The sequence below is a fragment of the Felis catus genome, chromosome D2, assembly GCF_018350175.1.
Source record: "Felis catus isolate Fca126 chromosome D2, F.catus_Fca126_mat1.0, whole genome shotgun sequence".
In the NCBI taxonomy this organism is placed as follows: Eukaryota; Metazoa; Chordata; class Mammalia; order Carnivora; family Felidae; genus Felis; species Felis catus.
Window position 1 is genome coordinate 53,679,696 of NC_058378.1, and position 22,662 is coordinate 53,702,357.

Sequence of the window (22,662 nt, forward strand, 5' to 3'; positions counted from 1 at the left end):
TCTCAAAATAAATGAACTTAAAAAAGAAAAAAACCACGTAGAAGCTCTTCTTTTATGATCCTTAGATATGAAAGAAAAAAAAGAGAAAATAAAAAGAGTATAGGATTAAGACAGGTTTTTCAGTTTGGAGACTTGTCCATGTTTTTAGATGACTGTCAAAATGAGTGAGGAAAAAAAGACAAGAATGCAGTTCGGGTATATGTATGTATTTCATGACTATCAGCTTCATGTGGCAAAACTACTATACATCTGTCCTTTGGCCTATATGCCTAAAGTGATTTATTTGGAATATGAGACCTTTTTCAAATAATACATATTATTACACTGCTATTAACTAGGCTTCCATATTATCAGTGGTTATTCGGTGTAGTTTGTTGCTTAAAATAATGTAATCATCAAAAGGATACATATTGGAATATGAAACCTTTTAAAAACCACTGCCAAGGGGTGCCCTGGGTGACTCAGTTAAGTGTTCGACTTTGGCTCAGGTCATGATCTCACGGTTTGTGGGTTTGAGCCCCACGTCAGGCTCTGGGCTGACAGCTCAGAGCCTGGAGCCTGCTTCGGATTCTGTGTCTCTCTCTCTCTCTTTCTGCCCCTCCCCCCACTCTTGCTCTGTCTCTCAAAAATAAATAAAAAACATTTTATATATATATATATACACACACACACACACACACACACATATATACATATATATACACATATACATATATACATATATATACATACACACACACATATATATACACGCACACACTGCCAAATTTACTCTCATTTTCTATCACACTATTAAGCTGATCCATATGTGAAGAGATTATTACTGGGAAACTCTCTGAAGAAAGGTCTAGTTGTTTGTAAAATATAATTGCACGAAAACATTTTAAGAACAACGTGAGAGATTTCATTATCTCTTCCCATATATACATGAGTACTAGTATAATTTATAGTTTCTGAAGTCATCCAGCAACTTCTGTGATTACTCAAAAATTACCCGTTGGATAATTCAGCATGTCTAACAACTGGATGTACCACATATTCTTTATTAAATCTCCTCAGTTAATACAAGCAAAATTTAAGTCTACTGTTATATTTTTAAGTGATCCTGGGAGAAAACACTTTTATTTACTCCCCAAACTTATACACTACTTATATGAATATTTGCTAATAGTATCTACTTTTATAGTTTAAATTACTTTACTCAAAGTAGAGTGGTAATTTAATCCAAGAGAAAGCTGAAAACAAAAAACGTGAGAGAAAAAAGACCTAGTTTTTCGTCTCTCTGTGCCAATAATCTTTATTTTGTTAAACATAGTTTGGCTTATTTGTTGAACCAAGACAAATTCATGATTGCACTTTATTGTGAATTTTTATCTTACAGAGTTTAAACATCTTCCAGAACCTAAATAAACGCCAGTTTGAAACAGTTATTCATTTGTTTGAAGTTGCAATAATAGCAACTGACCTGGCTTTATACTTCAAGTAAGTACAGAACGCCCCTACACTATGTGTTTCTGCCTCACATAAATGATCCACTGCATTCAAGTCAAAAGGCATTTATTCACACACACAGTTATTCATTTTCCTTTTGGAACATCAGTAGAATACCTTCAAGGTACTGACAGTGAGTTTACTAGACATCTGAAAATACATTTAAAAAAACGAATCCCTGCTGTTGATTAGTTTGTTATTGAAGAAGTTTGAGGAATGCACGGTGAAGTTGGTGTACCTGCCAGAAGGGTGATGCCGCAAAGCCTTTGAGGAGCATTTTGGTCTGGTGGAGTCATCATGGTCCAGAGTCTGGTATTTAGAGTTGCAGGCTCAGACATTTGGCTCTGCTGGAGACTCGGAGCTAAAAAACCTTGATCACATGGATGCACGTTAACCAAACTCACATAATTCTGAGTTATGTACAGCAGAGCACTACAGAAATGACCAAGGAGACCGGATACTCCGAGCTGCTGCCCATTTTGTCAGTGAACTATAGAGTTGCTTGGCAAAATGGATTAGGACAAGGTGAACTAGTTATAATATCCAACTATTTAATGACTTACATGGGTAGTATCAAATCGTGCCTCTCTGATCCTTCTTAATTAAAAAACTATTTAATAGTTCAAAGATGAAGACAGATACTTGAAAGAATATAATTGATATCCAAATATCCATGACCCAGTGCTCGCTTCGGCAGCACATATACCAAATATCCATGACCCAGATTCAACAAATGCTAAGATTTTGCCACACCTGAGGTCTTTTTTTTTTTTTAAGGAAAAAAAAAATGCAGTCGAGGCATTCGAACCCACTCTACCATGAAAAACCCCTCCCTTTCCCCTCACAGTCATCATCATCCTGATGCTGTGTATCTGTCCTTTCCATCCACGTTTTCATGTGGTATTGTTACGTGCGTTTTAAAATTTTCCATAAATGGTTTCATCTTGTACATACTTTTCCGCAACTTGCTTTTTCATGCAATATGTTTTAAAGATTTACCTTGGTGGTAAATGAAGATCCAGTTCATTCATTTGAACTGTATATTCAGCTTTATGAACATGCCATAATTAATTTAACCATTCTTCTATTCATGGACATTTAGATCATTTCCTACTTTTCATTATTGTTGACAATACCACATCGTATGTCCTTGTACACGTGAGAGTTTCTCTGAAGTGCGTACCTAGAAGTGGGATTGCAACAAGATTTGCAAATCTTAAGTTTTATACTTCATTGCAAAACTGCACTCCTGAGTAGTTTAAACTCCCACCAGCGGTGTGCAAGAGTTCCTGTTACCTCTTCTCTGGACTACTTTTGATCTGCACACACTTATTTATCTTGTTAATTTGACCGTGAGATGGCTTCTTATTGATGTTCAAATTTGTATTTTCTTGTTTACCAGTGAGGTTGAGTATCTTTTCATGTATTTTAGGTTCTGATTTTTTTGTTGCTTTTATGCATTACGTCTCATCACAGCCTGTGGCCTTTATGTTTATGTTATGATCTCTTTTGTCACATGTATCTTTTAGCTTTAATGTATTCAAACTTACCAATTTTTTCCCTTTCTGTGGCTGGTGGTTTTCCTGTCTTAAACCCTTTCTGTGCCAACGGTTAGCAGCCATTTAGTCTCTTATTCCCTGACCCTTTAGATCCACTATGTAAACATCTGATGCAAAGTGGGAACTTTAACTCTGAGAAGCGCATATTAAAGATACTTTTTTAAAATCTCTGGTCTTATATGCTATAATCGTTGCACAGCTGTATCTTTTTTAGGAAGAGAACCATGTTTCAAAAAATTGTTGATGCCTGTGAAAAAATGGAAACCGAGGAAGAGGCCGTCAAATATGTAACCATTGATCCAACCAAAAAAGAGGTTATAATGTGAGTAGTGAGAATTTTATTCCTCTTTTGGCAAAAAACAAAAAACAAACACACACACACACAACAAAACAAAAAAAAAACAAAAAAAAACCACCTTATTTTTTATGTCTTTCTATTTTAACAACTTTTGTTTTCTTCTAAGGGCAATGATGATGACTGCATGTGATCTGTCAGCTATAACCAAACCCTGGGAGGTACAAAGTCAGGCGAGTACAGCTACGTTTCCTTTTCTGTCACATTCTCAGATGCAGTCTAGGTCCCATGTAAGGGTGAATGTGAAGATTCTGGCAATCTCGGAATTTTATTATAGCTAGCAATTATATGACTATATATTTTGTATACAACTATATTTCATTACCCTGGAACAAACCATCAGTTTATAATTTGAAAAGAAAAAAGAAACTTGAGAAGTTAAGACAAAAATAAAATGTTCCCTGTTGGATTTCTGTTAATGAAGAAAGGCAAATAGCTTTCAAGAGCTCACAGATGTCAATAACACGATAGGTCATTTGGTCTCTTTGCCCAGAACAAGGCAAAGAGAAGGGACCTTAGAAAGAAATACTTTCTGCAAAGAATTCCTTATCACTGAACAAGCTGCAAGAACTATATAAAATTATTCAGGGAATGTCTGAGTTTTTAGTAGAATCAATCAGCACAGGGCAAAGATGAATCATCAGTGGTTTCCCCTAGCAGGGGTGGTTTGCTCCCACAACCTCTTCTTCACTGTGCTGTCAATTATCACAAGGCACCATCTGTAATCTGTAATAAGTTCATGTTTAAGGGTGCCCTCCCTGGAAGTTCTCTGCCAACCTTGGGGAGTGGGAGTCAGGAGCCACTAGTTTACTACTTATTTCTTACTAACTGGATGAAAGAAGCTTCTTTTTCCCTCAGTGACATCTAGGGAAAACCCTAAGCAGAAGAAAGGCCAGAATTCACTGGGTCCAATTATAAATGTGGGTTGTATTAGTAAAGACAGAATCACTGGAACCGTCAAATCCCGAACCATACACTGGTGCTCCTCCATCCTGACGTGCCTGCTCTTTCTCCCTTATTCTTTATCTGCACAGTCACCCCGGCCAGAAACCTGGGGCCTTGCTTGAAGTTCATCTCCCCCATTCCTGCCTGTCACCCTTGCCACAGCCTCAGGTCAGACTTCCACCCTCTTCCATCAACTCTGTGGTGGCAGGGATCCTCCTGAGTGATCCTTCCTCATCCTGAACTGCCCAGCCTTCCTCTGAGTGGCTGCTGGGATTATTTACAGAGTTCTGCTCAGCCACTCCCATGCTTCAAAGCCTTCTAAATTCCCCCTTGCCAGAGATTTTCAAGCTTTCAGTCCACCCCCCACCCCCACCTCCCACCAAAAGTTGTACAAAGAGCGCTTTATATAAAAGAAAAAACAAAGTTACTTTCGCTTAAATCTCTCTTGGCCCCCACCTGCCTGGGCCACTAGTGCATTCTGGAGGAACCCTACCCCTCCAGGAATAAGCATCACTGGTCTAGAGAATCAAACTTTCTAACAAAGCTTACATGGCCTGTCACCGCCTGTCCTTAACTCACAGGCACCACATTATTTCCTGTCATTCTCTCCCCTTCACTGCCTCACACTCTAAGCTCTGCATGTTCAATTTTCTCTCAGCAGATCGTCTTCCCCTCCTCTTTACCTAAAACTACTATTCATCCTTGATGATACAACAGAAATGCAAGCTCCTTTCTGAAACTCCTCTTTACTCCCTTCTTGATCCACAGCACTTCCCCACATAGTTCACAGAACTGTGTCTACTAGACTGTGAGCATTTTAAAGAAGGTGGTCACATCTTATTCTTCCCGGCAAGCTGGGTTCATGTCAATGTAAGGCAGCTAGTGGATAATCATTGAACTTGATAGATACTGGGTTTTTTAAAGCTATATAAAATTTCCCTCAAATGTCCTCACACTGTAGTCAAGTAAAGCTGTGTTCTAATCTGTGTGCGCGTGTGTGTGTGTATGTGCACACACATGCTAGATGCTAAGAGAGAAGCAGGACAAAAGGAGGGCGTGGGAAGCTTTAGAGCTTGAAGCAAAATGTAATGGAATTAAACATTCTCCCATCTCCCCTTTCTATTGTTGAGAAGTGGTGGCAATAGCAAATAGGAGACAGGTACTCCAAGAATGGGCCTAGAACACTGACGCACGAAGAGGAATTCCCCTTTGCCATTTCAATATAATCTGTAGATGACATCTTTTTAATACCAAAGAGCATATGGTGTGACAACACCTCGAGCATTAATATAAACGCTATCCTGAAATGTCACGCACACTGATAAAATGCAAATTCTCTACTAATAAGTCACTTTCATGAACCGAGTCTTACTCTTACTTGCAGGTGGCACTTCTGGTTGCAAATGAATTTTGGGAACAAGGAGATCTGGAGAGGACTGTGCTGCAGCAACAGCCTATTGTAAAGACTTTGACATAGAAACACACTATTACAAATTGTTGATACAAATCAGTCTCTTTTGTTCCCCGAGTCTTAGAAAACTATCCTTAAAGAATGTACTTCTCTTTCTAGCCTATGATGGACAGAAACAAAAAAGACGAACTACCCAAACTTCAAGTTGGATTTATTGATTTTGTTTGTACTTTTGTATACAAGGTAAGTGAACGAATTGAGTAAAATGTATAATCAGCTGGACTAGGGTTTTTCTTTCAAACTGTTACCAAAATTGAGTCTCCCACATGGAAAGCCATTAGGGGTGTCCTTGTTTCTCCAAAGTAGCTTGAGGAATTATCCTAATTTCTCATTCAGGGGTGGAATAAAAACTAAGAGAATTTAGAAGTGAGCACACTGAACAGACCCAGACGTACTTAGAAAACAGCACCTGTCTTTCCTGTTCCCAAGGCCCTGAGTTAGGCTCATCCTAGCAGCCCTGAGCACTGTAATAATTCCTTACAGTTCCTTTTCTGCATATGAAAAGTACTGAAAATCAACTATGACTATGTTTCTGAACTAAAATTCTCGCTAGGAGTTCTCACGGTTTCACAAAGAAATCACACCAATGCTGACTGGTCTTCAGAACAACAGAGTAGAATGGAAATCCCTAGCTGATGAATACGATGCAAAGATGAAGGTAATTGAAGAGGAGACAAAAAAGCAGGAAGAAGGAAATATGGCTGCAAAAGGTTAGATGGAATCTGTTTTTTTTTTTTTTAACGTTTGTTTTGAGAGAGAGACAGAGGAGAGACAGAGCGCAAGCAGGCAGAGAGAGGAAGACACAGAATCCAAAGCAGGCTCCAGGCTCTGAGCTGTCAGCACAGAGCCCGACACAGGGCTCGAACCCACAAACTGTGAGATCATGACCTGAGCCGAAGTCGGACTCTCAACCAACTGAGCCACCCAGGCACCCCTAGATGGTATCTGTTTTTGCTCGTTGTAAAGTAGCCAGAAGTCAGGCTGAGCTTAATTTCAACTGACAAAACCATAAAAAGTAAATGCAAACAGGAGACTTGCTTTCCCAGTAATTATAATAAATTGATTAGTGCTTTTGAGAGATTTTTTCCTCCCCCAAAACAAGATCTTATGAATAATTCCAGGAGGAATTGACTGGTCCAGTTGAAGTAGGGGTTGGGGCTAGGCTTCTTTATCCACTCTAGTAGGTGGCTCCTGGGTACATCCACAGAATATGGAGTTTTTAGAAATACAAGAGTCATGGAACCAGTGGGATCAGGGTTAGGTGAGAAAAACAACTTTAGTCCTAACGTTATGCATTAGCTATAAGGCTTTGGGCAATTTGCTTCACCTCTCTGAGCTCAAAATTCTTGTGTATGTAATGAGATTTATCTCCAGCCTCCCTTCCAGACTTAAGGAAGCCCTACATGGAAGTAAAGCTGGACAGCTGAATGGGGTGACTTGAGACTATGCCTCGAATGTTCCCATATTGTGCTGTTTTTCCCAATGAAGTTTCTACTCCTAAAGTCACTCCGTTCGGTTTAACATTATCTTCAGGAAACCACTGTTAAGATGCTTGAGATTAACTATGAGTTTATCACATGACTCAAATGTCATCTTGAAATTGGAATGCTAACATCATGATTTTGTATTCTGTCTTGACAGCACTCAAAAGATTTTGTAAGAAATTCTGTTTAGCAAAGAAATCATCTGTGTCTGGAAGAGCCTTGTAAAACAAAAGATACAACATACCTTTTAGATGATTCTACTGTGTTTAGTGGTATTTTTAAAAATTCATAGAGGGAGAAAATATTTTGCTTAAAAGGTTAAGGAGGTCCTTCAACACAATAAAAGTAGGAGTTTATGACTTCTGGATATCCATTCAGCAATGTATTTATTGGGCATCTGCTCTGTATAAGGCCCCGTGTTAGGCAGGGCCTGGGGAAAGTTGGGGTCCTTATCTCACAGAGCTTACCACCTGGTAGGGGAGCTAGACATTAAACCAATAAGTGAACAATTGATTATCTATCTATAACTACCACAGGGGAAGTCTTTCCAGAAGAAGGATGTTTAAGCTAAATTCTGAAGACAGCAGGCTTTGGCTAAGCAAAGAAAGGAGGTGGGGTTGGGGAGGAAGTGACGAACAGAGGCCTTGAGGTGGAAATAAGCCTGATGCAATTGTAGAACTTAAAACAGGTGTAACTGGAGTCTGGGGAACTGGTAAGACAGTTCTGCAGGAAAGTGTGGCCTTAAAGGCCTTGCTTGAGGATTTGTCCTGTACAGGAGCAAGGGGGAATCATTAAAAGGATTTAAATGGGAAAACAATTAAGATTTGATTTGCACTTCAAAAAGATAACAGAAGTGGTAAATTTTACTATCCAAGTGAAAAGCAAAGGTATTTCCTAGTACAAGTAAATTTAATCCTTATCTCAATTTTATGATGAACAGGATATCAGGTTAAGTGTCTCCCAACGTTTTCTTTTAGTATTCAGTATATTGGATATGGATCTATTATACTTTATTTGCATAAAAATTCCTTTTGAATTTTTTTTCCTGCTACCCTGAGAAGTCTCTGTGACCCAAGAACATAATTTTGTACTCTCAGGCAACATTAGTACCTGGCACAAAGTAACAACTTAGACTCCCAGATTGTGCAGATCAGTGGTTTCCTTGAGAACCAGATGTTAATTGGTTAATCATTTATTAGACTCTCTTTTTCAAAAGGACCAACCCTGAACGTGATTTCAAGTTTTTAAATGATCAAACCACTGTTACTTGTTATAAGTTAAAACTATTAATTAGGCTATTAAGTTGGTCATGAGAGGGTTAGAAGAAAAATACTCTGGGTCCACTGATTCCCAATACTACTGTTTTTCTTTTTGCTAGCCACAGAAGATTCAGGAGGTGGCAGTGATGACAAAAAGTCCAAAACATGTCTAATGTTGTAATATAATCCAACTGGTCTAAATTTCAAATATTGTTTCTACTTCTGAAGAAAAACAGAAAACATGCAAAAGAACTTCAGCGAATTTCATTCAGCAAACCACGAACTAAGAGAGTAAAAGGATCTTCAGATAAACTACCCTTGTGACCACCAAAAGAAAACCTATTGCTAGCATGAAACCCCGAGGGTAAAATAAAGTTCAACAGAAGTGGAAAATATACAAGACGAAAACAAGTGCATTTTTGGTGCCAATTTGCTTTAAATTAAAAATATACAATCCTGAAACCAGTCACCAATTCTTTTTTTAAAGATTCTTATTAATAGTATTCATTTGCTAGGGCTACCGTAACAAAATACCAGACTGAGTGGCTCGAACAGAAATTTCTCACAGTTCTGGAGGCTCCAAGTCCAAAACCAAGGTGTTGGCAGGATTGGTTTCTTGTGAGGCCTCTCCCCACTTGGCTTGTAGATGGTCATCTTCTCCCTGTATCCTCACAAAGTCTTCCATCTTGTGTGTCTGCATCCTAATCTCCTTTTTATAAGGACACAGTCGTATTGGATTAGGGCCCATTCATATGATCTCCATTTACCTTAATTACCTCTTTAAATACCCTGTCTCCAAATAGAATCACATTCTGAGGTACTGGGGGTTTGAATTTCAAAATGAATTGGGGGGGGGGGAGGGGACATAATTTAGCCCATAACATTAATACTTGTAATTCATACCTCAAATTCCTTCCTAAAAATCTCTCATCAACATGTCTTAAGGTAAGAGTAAATACAGTATAGAATTTATAATGCCTGTAAATACTATTTAGAAAATAAAAGGACATCAAATGTTATTCTATCTGAAATGCTTATCATCTATTTCCACTACTTTTTATCCTTGACAATGGAAAGGTGAACATCACACCCACTTTTGGCAAATCCGTAACAGAGACAGTTATAACAGTCTGTGACAATCTTCAACAGAGATTATTTTTAAAAAATGATTACTATAGCTATGTACTAGGCATTCTAAATATTGGTTTCTCAAGAGAAACTAAGGACAATTTAAAAAATTTTAAGATTTAGAATCCTAGGATTGCTACTCTCACACTAAAATGTGAGGTCTGTGAGAGGAAAAGATTTTTGTTTATTTTTGTCTGTTTTGTTCCTAAGTCTATCCTAGCACCTAGAGTAGTGCCTGGTACAAGGTAGTGCTCAGTAAATATGAATGAATAATATTTTGAATAAATGTCATAACAAACAGGTATAAATGAGGAGTGCCCAAAAGTTAAAAAAATATATTTAGAGGGTAAAAAACTCATTGAATATATACACCCAAATGAGTGTTGTCTATTAAACTCATCACCTTGAGTAGGTAATACATGTATACCTGATTTCCATTACTTACAATAATTTTGAAAGTCCACTTTTATGATTATTTTAGAAACTGCCTAAGAAACTCTTCCTTTATGTAATTTTTGACAACAAAATATCAGCTCAAACAACTTCCCCTCCTTATTCACTAGAAAGCAAACTGAGGAGCAAAGATGTGCCACCATTGAAGGTCTGCAAAAATAGGAACTTTGCTTAAGAGCTAGTAGAAGAAAGCATAACTTCATATCCCAAAACAGTGGTCCACTGAAAACTGACTGCACTAGAGCCAAATGTGAGACAGGTCTGCGGGAGAATTAATCTTTAAACTCATCATCTTGAGGCCTTTTCAAAGACACCTTAAAAATATGACTTCCGGGGCGCCTGGGTGGCGCAGTCGGTTAAGCGTCCGACTTCAGCCAGGTCACGATCTCGCGGTCCGTGAGTTCGAGCCCCGCGTCAGGCTCTGGGCTGATGGCTCAGAGCCTGGAGCCTGTTTCCGATTCTGTGTCTCCCTCTCTCTGCCCCTCCCCCGTTCATGCTCTGTCTCTCTCTGTCCCAAAAATAAATAAATGTTGAAAAAAAAAAAACTTTAAAAAAAAATATGACTTCCATTATGTATGAACAGATTAAGTATTGTGATTATATGTAATGATCTGAATTTATAAATGAACCTCATGTCCATAAACCACACTTGCAATACCAAATATGTGGATCTATTTTTAAAAAGTCTTTAGTTTTTCTAGTCATCATTTAATTTTACAGGAATTTTATTTTCTGATGATCGCCAAGCTATGAATATATTTTTATCATAAAAATGTTTTAGGTACATATTTCCTAATTTCAGTTTGCTGCTGAACATTTCAACACTTTTTCCTCAGGAATCAAGGTTCCTTTTTATTCACTATAAGTAGTGAGATATTAAAAAAACACAGTTTCTTTAAGAGGGGGTATGAAAATATTCAGTATTAATAAACTAATACTGATTTACCGTTTTTTGATAGTTTAGAAATGACTGCATAATTATTTCGTAGATAGTTCCTTTGTAGCAATATCCAGCATAATGCCTCACATATAGAAGTCTGACAAATACAATGAATAAGAACTGTTTAATAAAAGGAAAATCTCTGATGATAACCATTTAAAAATAAGGCACTAGGGACGCCTGGGCTGCTCAGACTGTTCAGCGTCCAACTTTGGCTCAGGTCATGATCTCATGGTTCATGGGTTCGAGCCTCATGTTGGGCTCTGTGCTGACAGCTCAGAGCCTGGAGCCTGCTTCAGATTCTGTGCCCCCCCCCCCCCGGCCCCCCCCCCCCTCAAGCTCTCTCAAAAATGTTAAAAAAAAAAAAAAAGATACTAAACTACTTATTCTGCAAGTGAATACCAATCATTCCATGTTTAAATGTCATTTAAAATAGTATATCTTCAGGGCACCTGGGTGGCTCTAATTAAGCATCTGACTCTTGATCTCGCTCAGGTCATGATCTCAAGGTTCATGGGATTGAGCCCCAAGCCCCATGTCAGGCTGTGCTGATTGCGCAGAGCCTGCTTGGGATTCCTGTTCTTCCTCTCTCCCTGTCCCTCCCCGGTTCACGCTCTCTCTAAATAAATAAATAAACTTAAAAAAAAAAAAGTGTATCTTCAACAAAATAATTGACATGCTATTAGATCACTTTCTACAGGTCCTCTCTCTTCACCAAATCATGCATCTTCTCCTCTATCTTTTGGCTCTTGCTCTATAAAAATGGGTTAAAACCTTTTTTTAAAAATATCAACACATCCATGTGAAAATTTGATGAAAACTATAGACCCTTTTCCCCCCAAAATACACACAATCACAGAAGTTTACACAGATTCTAGGAGTGCTTAGATCTCCTAAAGCACATCCAGTGACTGTGAGGGGTATGATCCTCAAATTAAGATTTACATTTTATAATATATCTTGGCATGGAAGTACACCCATATTTGCATGACTATATCTGGGACAAGTTCTAGCACCTACTATTACTCAGCTCAATTATCTTACTGGAGAATTGCTCTGTTGGAGAGTCAACTTTTATTTATTTATTTATTTATTTTTAATTTTTCTTTTTTTTTTTTAATTTTTTTTTCAACGTTTTTATTTATTTTTGGGACAGAGAGAGACAGAGCATGAACAGAGGAGGGGCAGAGAGAGAGGGAGACACAGAATCGGAAACAGGCTCCAGGCTCTGAGCCATCAGCCCAGAGCCTGACGCGGGGCTCGAACTCACGGACCGCGAGATCGTGACCTGGCTGAAGTCGGACGCCCAACCGACGGCGCCACCCAGGCGCCCCTAATTTTTCTTTTTTAACGTTTATTTTATTTTTGAGACAGAGACAGAGCATGAATGGGGGAGTGGCAGAGAGAGAGGGAGACACAGAATCGGAAGCAGGCTCCAGGCTCTGAGCCATCTGCCCAGAGCCTGAGGCGGGGCTCGAACTCACGGACCGTGAGATGGTGACCTGAGCCGAAGTCAGACGCTTAACCGACTGAGCCACCCAGGTGCCCCGAGTCAACTTTTAACCTAATCTACTGGTTTGACTTCTGGGACCTCATTTGCCCCCCCTCCCCCAATAGTATTAACTTACTTTATAATAAACTGCTCACACACTGGGAAGTCAACTTTGATTATAACAAACTCCCTTAAGTAGTATAGGGGAGAAGAAAGCAAGAGAAAGGTAAGCAAAAAAAAAAAAAAAAAAAAAAAAAAAAGGCAGCTAGAAACAGGTGGTGATGGGAAAGCAGGTGCTTAAAAAGAGGGTGCCAGTGGATGAAAGGAAAGTAAATAAATAGAAGCTGGAGAGACATACTTACTCTATTTTATAATTTTTTGTGAGATACCAATAATTCTAATAATTTAAACTAACTGAGGCAAGGGAAGATAAATATGAATGAGTAAAACAACAAAAACTACAAATTACAGGAACAACAGACTCTCTGTACAGTGTACTAGCTTCACCCTTGAGGAGCTGTGGGCGGAGCGGCTGTATATAAGCAATTGAAAAGACACAGAAGGGAAAGGGAAACATGTCTCCAATGGAACTGAAAAACTTTCAAAGCAGCTGACATCCTGACAGTAGTTGGATTTTTATTTCCAAAGATAAACCACTCAAGCTGCAACCTGTAGATGACATTGTTGTGGAGAGTTTCAAAGTGCACTTTCACATTAAGGAACGTAGGCTTCTCTCTTCCATCTCACAGAAATAAATCTTGAAAATAGTCATCAAATTCCTCTTCTCTATTTAAAAGAAAAAGTATACATATTGATTAAAACCAACAGAAAAGAAATTATTAGGTGACACGTAATAGGAGATTAATGAAAATAAAATATTTTCACTCAATGTAATTTGCTGATTCTTCTATATATCAATGTATTTCATGATTCAGCCATCAAATAATTCTTAACTTTTTGAATAATCATAATTATACCCAGACTGATTAAATATAAAGTGTTTCATATGTAGCCACCTCCCCCTAAATGTATTACCTAAGATTTTACTTTAAAGTGCATACTTTATAAAATGTTATTGCTTCTCTTTACTTTTTTGGTTGACTTTATAGTTTCTCTGTTCATTCTCATTTCAAATTACAGTCTGATCAAGAAATGAATGAAAAAGAAAACTATTTTCAGCAAAATACACGTCTTGCTCCTAGGAATGGAAAAAATCTGCTTAGGCTGTAGGTTTTTATTGCTCTGAGAATAGTCAATATATATTTGTAGCTGTAAAAATCATGTCTAACACAAAGAATTGAAGTCTGAAAGAAGATATTAAATTGTTAAAATACTATGAAAACTGTCAAGTACAAAATTAATGTTTGGAACCAGAGTGATGAAGGAAAATGTACAGGTTTTCAAGTCAGATGGTATTTAAGTTCCAGTTCGGTCACTTACTAGCTAGTAACAGCAGGTTACTTAACTTCTCTGGGCTCAGTCTCCTTATCTGTGCAATAGAGGATATTATATTTCCTCACAGAGGTGCTATGAGGATTAAATGTATACACATCTGCTTTTTTCTTTCTGAGACAGGTAATCAAACTGGCAAGTCACCAGTCTACCAGTCTCTTCAGAAAAGTTCTTCTACATCAGGGATTCACAATGGGCCTTCATCATTTGATTTTAAATACTTGTGAATGCAAAAAGCTATTACACCATGTTCAAATTAATAAAAAAAAAAACAGAATCAGCTAAAGTTGATTTAAGAATTATCTGCAATTTGGCACTCCCCATTGCTGTTGTCCCTTTTTCCCCAGCATGACAGCAAAATGCAGTAAAAATTTACAAATTGTAGTCAAAACTTAAATATGGGAAATTAGCTGAATCTCTGTTAGATTAGATGTTGAGTACTTGATCAATGTCAAGTATTTATGAGGTCACAAAGAGTTCTGGATTATGAAAGCCTTCTTAGGATTTACTCAAGTATCTTCATTGCCTAAAAAGGTGAGCTGATCCTAAGACCTAGTCTAATCACTTTCAGCTATAAAGCTCTTCAAAGGGAAGTTACACGGTTGAAAGTTTAGTCAATAGTTTGACTAGGATAGCAATATTTTATTTATAGCAATAACTTTTACATGTAGGAATTGTTTATTTGGCTGGAAAAAAAAGTTAAGGTCACAGAATAAAAGTAATCTTATTTAACAAAAACTCTTTCCAATACACTTGAATTCTATTACACTGGGAACATATCATAATTGGCAAGATGTTTTGTAATCAGCTTAAATTAGTGAATAATGATTGGTTCATTGTTTTTCCATTATTAACCAACATGCCTAAAGACTAACAAAATGGGATTAAACTTTATTGAGCGCTTAGATTTGTAGGTATGGCACAAAGTGCTTTACATTCTTCATTAAATCTTCACAATAAATTCTATGCAGTAGGTATTATTTTACCCTCTTTTAGGAGAGAAAGCTCTAGTGCTGAACTTCCCAGTATATGACAAGAGCTGATAACATCCCAGCCCATACCCAGATAGCTCTCCCAACCCAAAGCAGATAACAACGTACACACTGAATTATCTGTCTTTGGGCACTAAGGTGGCTGTTGGAAATTTACCCATCCGTATCTTCAAGGAGCTCCCCTGTACAGGTTTATGATAATCAGAATATCATGAATAGGCTGCTCTGGAACTAGTAAACAACCCTTCTCTGATGGATTCTAAGCAAAGACCAGAGGGCCATCTGTCAAGGTGAGCTGAAGAAAAATTTACTGACAGAGAGGAAGCTGGACGAGTTAGCTGTCTATGGCCATAAGCAATGACTAGAATTAAACTCTGATCTTACCAGACTAGAGAGTCCTTGGAATTAAACAGACATTCATGATGCTGAGCTTTTTCATTAATTGTTACCAAGAATGGCTGTGGCTGCAGCTTCCTAACTGATGTAAAGGGTGTGCATTATCTGTTAATATCAGGACTCACTGTGATTTTTCATCTGTCTCTGGTAGGGGGCCCTTCCAAAGTTCAGATTCTGAAGTACCTTCATCTTCATCAGAATTTCCTGTTCATTTAAAAGAGATTTTTAAAATGTGTTTTATTTAAAACATGTTTTGAACTACCCACCAATGCAATTAATTAACTTCAGAGTTAACTGCAATTTAGCTTCAACGTTTGTGGCTCTGAATATGTAATTCACTCTTCCAGACCAATAACATTCTTTTTAAAATAAACAAATAAGCTGAGATATACCAGAGTCTCAGCAAAAAGACCAAGGAAAGTCTCAAGGGAAATTTCCCTAAGTTACACTGAGTTAAAGTAGTGATTCCAATATTAACTCTTATAAAGGAATGATCTCTTGAAATATAATTGTCTTCACTTTAGTTTCTTCTTTCTTTCAGCATACAAAGGACACGCAGGTTAAGAATTTTGTAGAGAGTTTATTTACATTAGGATCATGACCTGAAGAATTGAACTAGTGTGTAGGACAAGCTAGTTAAATTATGAAAAAATATTGTCAGACACTTTTAAAAATTAATGCTGATTAAATTAATTAGAAGAAGCTGTTTCAAAGAAACAAGCATACTAATACATTGCTGGAGTAAAATTTCTATAAACCTTTTTCTTGAGGAAAATCTAGCAATATAGATCAGTTTAAAATGTACATACACTTTGACCAGCAATGCTGCTTTTAAGAATTTAACTATTTACTTAGAATAAATAAGCACCTGAGATACATGTACAAAGATGTTCATTATATTATAACAACAACAAAAGAAAACAACCTATATCCTCACCAGTTAGGGATTAAGGATTGGTTAAATTAATACTATACAACTTTTAAAAAAAACCTTAGCATAACTATATGTATGACCATGGAAAAACATCTGTGCTATATCAAGTTTCTTAAAAGTTACAGAAAGCATGCATGGTATAATCCAATTTGTAGTTACATATACTGTAAGTTTGTAAGGTCCAACCAAACTTAACAGTCATTACATTACCTGTGGGCCTGGGATACTTTCTACTTCAAGCATTTCCAAATATTTTATATTAAAAAAAAATTTTTTTTAAATGTTTATTTATTTTTGAGGGAGACAGAATGTCAGAGCATGAACAGGGCAGGGACAGAGAGAGAGGGAGACACAGAATCGGAAGCAGGCTCCAGGCTCCGAGCTGTCAGCACAGAGCCCGACACAGGGCTTGAACCCACGAGCTGTGAGATCAAGACCTGAGCTGGAGTCGGATGCTTAACCGACTGAGCCACCCAGGTGCTCCCCAAATATTTTATATTTTAAACAGTGATCATGTATTGCCTTAAAAATCAATCAAAACAATGAATATACTCTATTTTTAAAATATAACAAAACAGACATGTTTCTTGTAAATCCCCCTATATTGGTGAACTAAAAATTATCAAATACTGAAAAATACAATAAAAGTATATGTCGTAAAGTAATTTTAATAGCAAATAGTTCCTCTCCAATAAGTTGGTCTTAAAATGAACTGACACAAATTTGGCCTGTCAATACAGAATGTTCCTTAGTTAACACACAAAAATAAAACAGCATTGATCTGCCACAGTGGTTTTAGCCTTTTACCTGCTGGACTTTGATCCATGAATCAATATGTATATCTGAACTTCGGTTCTAACTGAAATCTATTCTGGCACAAATTCTGACAAAAATGGTAAAAAAAAAAAAAAAAAAAAAAAAAGGAGGGGGGGGGGAAGGGGTTGTACTTTTAATGATCTACATACAAAGACAATAAAAGGTGACAAAATTATAAAGCCTTGGGAACAAGATTCCCACTCAATTACAACCAGCACTGAAACTGCCAATGTCCCAAACCAAATATGAGAGAAAAGAGAATAAAAGTCTTCTACTCTTATTTTTTATTGTTATGAAAACTCACTAACATGAGATAAAGAAAGCACAGAAAAACCAGTCAGGCCTAACAGTTAACACTACAGTGTTACCCTGTTAATGTTGTCAGAGAACAAAACCTACAAGGACTTTGAAAATGGGCAGCTAATTTCCCTGTCAAGAGTACTTCCCATAGGCCAGCTTTCCTATACCAGTTTTATGATACAGGACAATCCAGTTTTTTGCTAAAAGAGCAAATCAGTTTAGAGTATTATAAAATAACTTTCTTTGAAAGATCACAAGCTAAAAAAGTGACCAAATATTATTAGAGAATCAAATCCAGAAGACTGGACTATATGATCTTTAAGTGCAACCCTGTGAATCTATAATATTCTAGTTCCCTGAGAGTGGCAATAACTAGAAACCATTCCTATGGTAACTGATACAGCCTGCCCGAGGTGGAAGGGGCACTGCTAAGGAAATAACAAGAGAACAGGCAATACAAAATGGTACTCTTGTATCAGTGTCAAATCTACGCAGCCGTTATTACCAAGTGAGGAGCAAAATATAAATCACTGACTCTCTGTATGGGATCTTAGAGGTCTTTAATCTAGGTGTTATCCAATGATCCAATCTCTTATCGCAGTATCTCCCCAAACAAGTGGCTGTCCAATCTATGCTTAAACACCTCACTACTTCCTGAAGCAGCCCATTCCCCCATTGCTTTCTTCAGATATTTCTAATTGAGAAATTTTTCCTTAAATTAAGGCAAAAATCTGTCTCTGGGCAATTTCTATCCATAGACTCTAGTTCTGCCAAACACTCACCAAAAATAAGTCTACACAAAAGCAGTTTTACAAACATCTACAGTTTCCATGTCTAACTCCTTATCCCTTCTCTCCCAACCCTTCACTTTTCTCCAAACTAAACATGTATAGTTCCTTCAACCTTCTTCCTATGACAATTTCAAGTTCTCTCAATGCGAAAATCTCTTGGTTTTCAATGTTCCTTTTAGAATGTGGTACAAACTGCATACAATTTTCCCTATATGTCTGAATAATGAAAACAGATCTGTCATCTTGGTTCTTCCAGATATTATGATAACTAAATAACTTGGGCTTACTGAAGAAGTGGCAAGTCTCCACTTATGATAACATAATGGATAGGTCAAACTTTTATAGACTTAACTTTTGATTTGATCAATTCTAGAGAACAAAACACAGAATCTGTTTAATGTCTGGTTTTCTTTCTTTTCCTGAACAACAATAATAGCTATAGGTTATCAAGAAGTTAACTTTGTGTTGGACACATGCTTTACAGGTATATTGTCTCATTTGGCTCTGATAATAAAAAAACAAAGTTAAGTTTCTTTATATCCATTTTACAGATAGAACTGAGACACAGATCAAATCATTTAATATAAATTTGTGGAATGTATCTGCCAAAATTGGGGTATAAAGAGTGGACTTACATTTGATTCACTGATGAATAGTTATTGATGATACAGGTAAAAGGGTGTAGACTTTGTAGAGTTATAAGTCTGGGTTTAATCCCAGATCTGCTATTAAACAACAACTAGATCTTAGGCAATTTATGTAAAATCTCTGGGTCTTGGTTCTTCTGTCTGCCAAATGGGCTATTATATGCCCATTATTAAGATTAAATGAGGTAACACAACTAAACCACTTGCCATTGTGGCTGACAGAATAAATAGTCAACAAATGCAAGTTAAAATTCTTTTTCCCCACAGAAATTGGGTTTTTCTTCATGGATTTGGTTTTAATAATCCATATATTAAATAGCAGTAAAAGTAACTAAACATTATCCAAGTGAAAATGAAAGATAGTGTGTGTGTATATATATACACATATGTGTGTGTGTGTGTGTATGTATAAATCTATATATATCTATATATAGAGAGATATATATATGTCCCATATATCTATATATCCCTATATATAGACATATACATGTATATGTATATATAAATATAGATATAGATATATAGATATATAGATATAGATATATACACACTACTTCCGCCCCAGATAGCAGAAGTCTTTCAGTATCAAGCCTGGCTACGTTCTAGAAACTGTTACTATACTTTACCTAATTTAGGAAAAGGGGCTACACATCAATGAGGATTTACGTGGGGAGAAACAAATATCAGTGCTTTAGGACACTTCAAATATGCTGAAAACAAAACAGGTATCAGCAAACTAATTTATAAGATGTATGTTGTATTCCTAAACTAGAGGAATGCCTCCACTGACACTTCCCTCTCCATTAAATGTTTAAACAGTAAATATCTTAAAACTCCTCTATTTTTCCCAGTGCAAAATTTCTGATTACTGACCACTTAAAAATTCTCCTTCAGAATTATATTAAGGGGTGCCTGGGTGGCTCAGCCTGCCAAGACTCAAGCATCTGAGTCTTGATTTCTGCTCAGGACATCATCTCACAGTTTGTGAGTTCGAGCCCCGTGTCAGGTTCTGCATTGAGAGCGTGGAGCCCCACCTGGAATTCTCTCTCTCCCTCTCTGCCCCTCTGCTGCTCACTCTCTCTCTCTCAAAAATAAAGAAATAAACTTTAAAAAAAAAAGAATTAAAATACTAGTAATATTTCTATTTGAAAGGCGGGATTTGGAGTAATTACTTTTACTGATTTTGTCACAGTAATATGTATTACTTTAAATCAGAAAAAACTTAACTCTTAAGTTTATAAATTTCTAAGGCTACAAGTCTCAAATTTCTGAATTTCTATAAAATAGGCCTAAATGAATTAGATATGCTATTGAACTACACTAACCCTACTGCAATGTCTTTTAAGAAATTTGACACTGTATTACTACTGAGATGCAAGGCTACTGTTTGTTACATCACAGATGGACGCCCCTTTTATGAATCTACAGGAGAGTCTACTCACTCTCAGAACTCAGCCTAGAAAAAGATGAACACACTGTGTGTGATTATATGGGTACAATTAATCATTCTACTGGTGGCTTCCTTATTTGGTTTGGTTGTATGGAAGAAGAGTGACAAATGTGTGATCTACCTTTGCAATTATGCAGGGCTTTTTGGTAAATGTTTGTCTAGCTTTATTTTGCTATTCTATCTTGTTTTTCCATTATTCTGATTTCACTTTTAAAAATCTTATTTTATTGTATATATATCTGTAAGTCATTTGAATGTTTTTTGGAATGTTGCGGGGAAAGAACAATAAAATTTGTGGCAAATATTCAATGAAATCCAATCTGGTTTGATACAATTTGGTGAAAACCACTGTACTTATTAAAAAACGAATCAGTAGTAACCAGCTGCCAAATTCTACTCTCCATACACAAACCACACATTTCACTTGATCAGTCAAAACCACAAGATAACGGAGATAATTCAGTCTCGTACAATATAGGTGACATTTTTTTTTAATGTTTGTTTATTTTTGAGAGAGAGAGAGAGCGTGAGAGGGAAAGGGGCAGAGAGAGAGGGAGACACAGAACCCGAAACAGGCTCCAGGTTCTGAGCTGTCAGCACAGAGCCTGACACAGGGCTTGAATTCACAAACCGTGAGATCATGACCTGAGCCAAAGTGGAACGCTTAACTGACTGAACCACCCAGGTGCCCCTATAAGTGACATTTCTTAAGTCTTAATCTACTTTCCCAATTCTTTTTCCATTCCAACCTCATCTGTTTTTCTTCCTTCATATTCCATGATGTGAAATCAAAGTGTGTATCCATTATATTTACTGAAAAAAATTTTATGCCCTTCCATTTTAAAATAAGAAACTTTAAAATGTTTAAAACTGGGGGGAAAATCATACACTTCTAGCACTTTTTCTATGATTTTTCTCACACAGTACAAAACCAAAAAATAATATACATATGAGCAAGTCACAACTGATGGGAAACCCAAACTGCAAATCACCTGAATCTATATATTTGTGTTAAATAAAGAAATGCTAAATACTTACTGTTCACAGAATTTTCTGATTTCTTTGAGGATGAATGCCCTGAAAAGAAAACAGCATTGCTTTGTTAAAAATCATTCTGCAACAGTGTAACAGTTATACCTGTGACCAGAATTCTTCCCAAGAGCCTGGTTTACTTTAAACTCTTACAGAAAAGCACCTTACTGTCTTCTAATCTTTCATATTTCTCAGACTTATCTCTCTAAAATGTTAGAGTCTTTTAGGTAGAGGTATTTTATGCCTGAAATATACAGCACAAAGCTTAAACAAATAATAAACACCTTTAAAAAAAAAAACATGAATTCATGTTGCAAAAAAAAAAAAACCCTCGCAGATTAGCTGCAACATAATCATATTTTATCAAGAGATGTTCAACATTTGAAAGCAGTTTACAAATACTCATTTTTCACAATACTTTTTCATATACAGATGAGAATTCTTAGTAACTAAAATTCACACAAAATATTACTACATAAAACGAACATTTTCATTTCTACAATAGTCATCCAGTGAGGGAAACAGAAAGCAAAAAGTACTAAAAATCTACTAGCACAATTTTTAAAAATCATAACTCTATAGAATCTTTTGCAGTAAGACCAGAGGGAAAATAATTCTGAAGACTGATAAATCAGAAAATGACAGATAACAGATGGAGAGCAACAATCCCTCTAACCTCCTTGGATCAAAGATCTCATAAGCCAAAGCTGATGCATAAATAGCCCCTTTCAGGCCCAGTGAAGAGGGTGTCACAACCACAGGGTAAAGACTCCACAGGAAGCCAAGGCCTGGACTGTGGTAACCACTTTAGGTTATTGTTTCTTTTCTTTTCTTTTTTAGGTTATTGTTTCTTCACTCCTATTTCCTACTTATCAGAAAGCAAATAAAAACATAGCTAAGCTGGTGACAAATGAAATGATTCTTCTCTGTCATATGAGGAACACAGTACCAGGTTCCAAATGTCTATAGGTACAAAAAGAGGTTAGCTTACTTTGGAGGCCTAAGGACATAACTGGAACCAAAGGTAAGAAATCGTAGGTTTGGGCTAAATTAGTTAAGGAGAAATCTGCTAACAATTACAACTAACTGAAATGTAAAAGAATATTTTGGGCAGTACTAAGTTCTTCCCTGAAGGTGTCAAAGTGAAAGCAGAACAAGTACCTGATATAGAGCAGTACATCTCAAACTTTATGGTGCCTATGAATCATCCCGGAACTTAAGTGTACTTGTAATTCAGGAGATCAGGAAGGGTCCGAGACTGTGCATTTCTAACAT

At 36.8% G+C, this 22,662-nt stretch overlaps 2 protein-coding genes and 1 long non-coding RNA gene across 7 annotated transcripts in view; 1 reads left to right on the forward strand and 2 right to left on the reverse strand.

Moving 5' to 3' along the window:
• The window catches only part of PDE6C (phosphodiesterase 6C), a 48,555-nt gene extending 39,529 nt beyond the window's left edge, over positions 1-9,026 (forward strand). For 2 of the 3 annotated variants that reach the window (XM_045040420.1, XM_019813553.3), the window contains 7 exons: positions 1,382-1,482; positions 3,250-3,372; positions 3,515-3,578; positions 5,735-5,809; positions 5,921-6,004; positions 6,375-6,531; positions 8,684-9,026. In XM_045040420.1, the coding sequence (XP_044896355.1) occupies positions 1,382-1,482; positions 3,250-3,372; positions 3,515-3,578; positions 5,735-5,809; positions 5,921-6,004; positions 6,375-6,531; positions 8,684-8,745 (666 nt within the window). In that variant the 3' untranslated portion in view covers positions 8,746-9,026. The remainder of the gene's footprint in view (positions 1-1,381; positions 1,483-3,249; positions 3,373-3,514; positions 3,579-5,734; positions 5,810-5,920; positions 6,005-6,374; positions 6,532-8,683) is intronic. The other variant, XM_003994246.6, reaches the window with a different exon arrangement.
• Positions 1,280-4,712, reverse strand: LOC109492594. The gene is made up of 2 exons (XR_002146518.3): positions 3,042-4,712; positions 1,280-2,674 (listed from the first exon to the last, which is right to left on the reverse strand). It is a non-coding gene; the product is annotated as an uncharacterized LOC109492594 (long non-coding RNA).
• A 4,167-nt stretch (positions 9,027-13,193) lies between the features above and the next one.
• FRA10AC1 (FRA10A associated CGG repeat 1) overlaps positions 13,194-22,662 on the reverse strand; it is a 37,533-nt gene continuing 28,064 nt past the window's right edge. For all 3 annotated transcript variants that reach the window (XM_023240749.2, XM_023240748.2, XM_019813554.3), the window contains exons 13-15: positions 21,394-21,432; positions 15,543-15,621; positions 13,194-13,363 (exon numbers count right to left, since the gene is read on the reverse strand). In XM_023240749.2, coding sequence (XP_023096517.2) covers positions 13,321-13,363; positions 15,543-15,621; positions 21,394-21,432 — 161 coding nt within the window. In that variant the 3' untranslated portion in view covers positions 13,194-13,320. The remainder of the gene's footprint in view (positions 13,364-15,542; positions 15,622-21,393; positions 21,433-22,662) is intronic.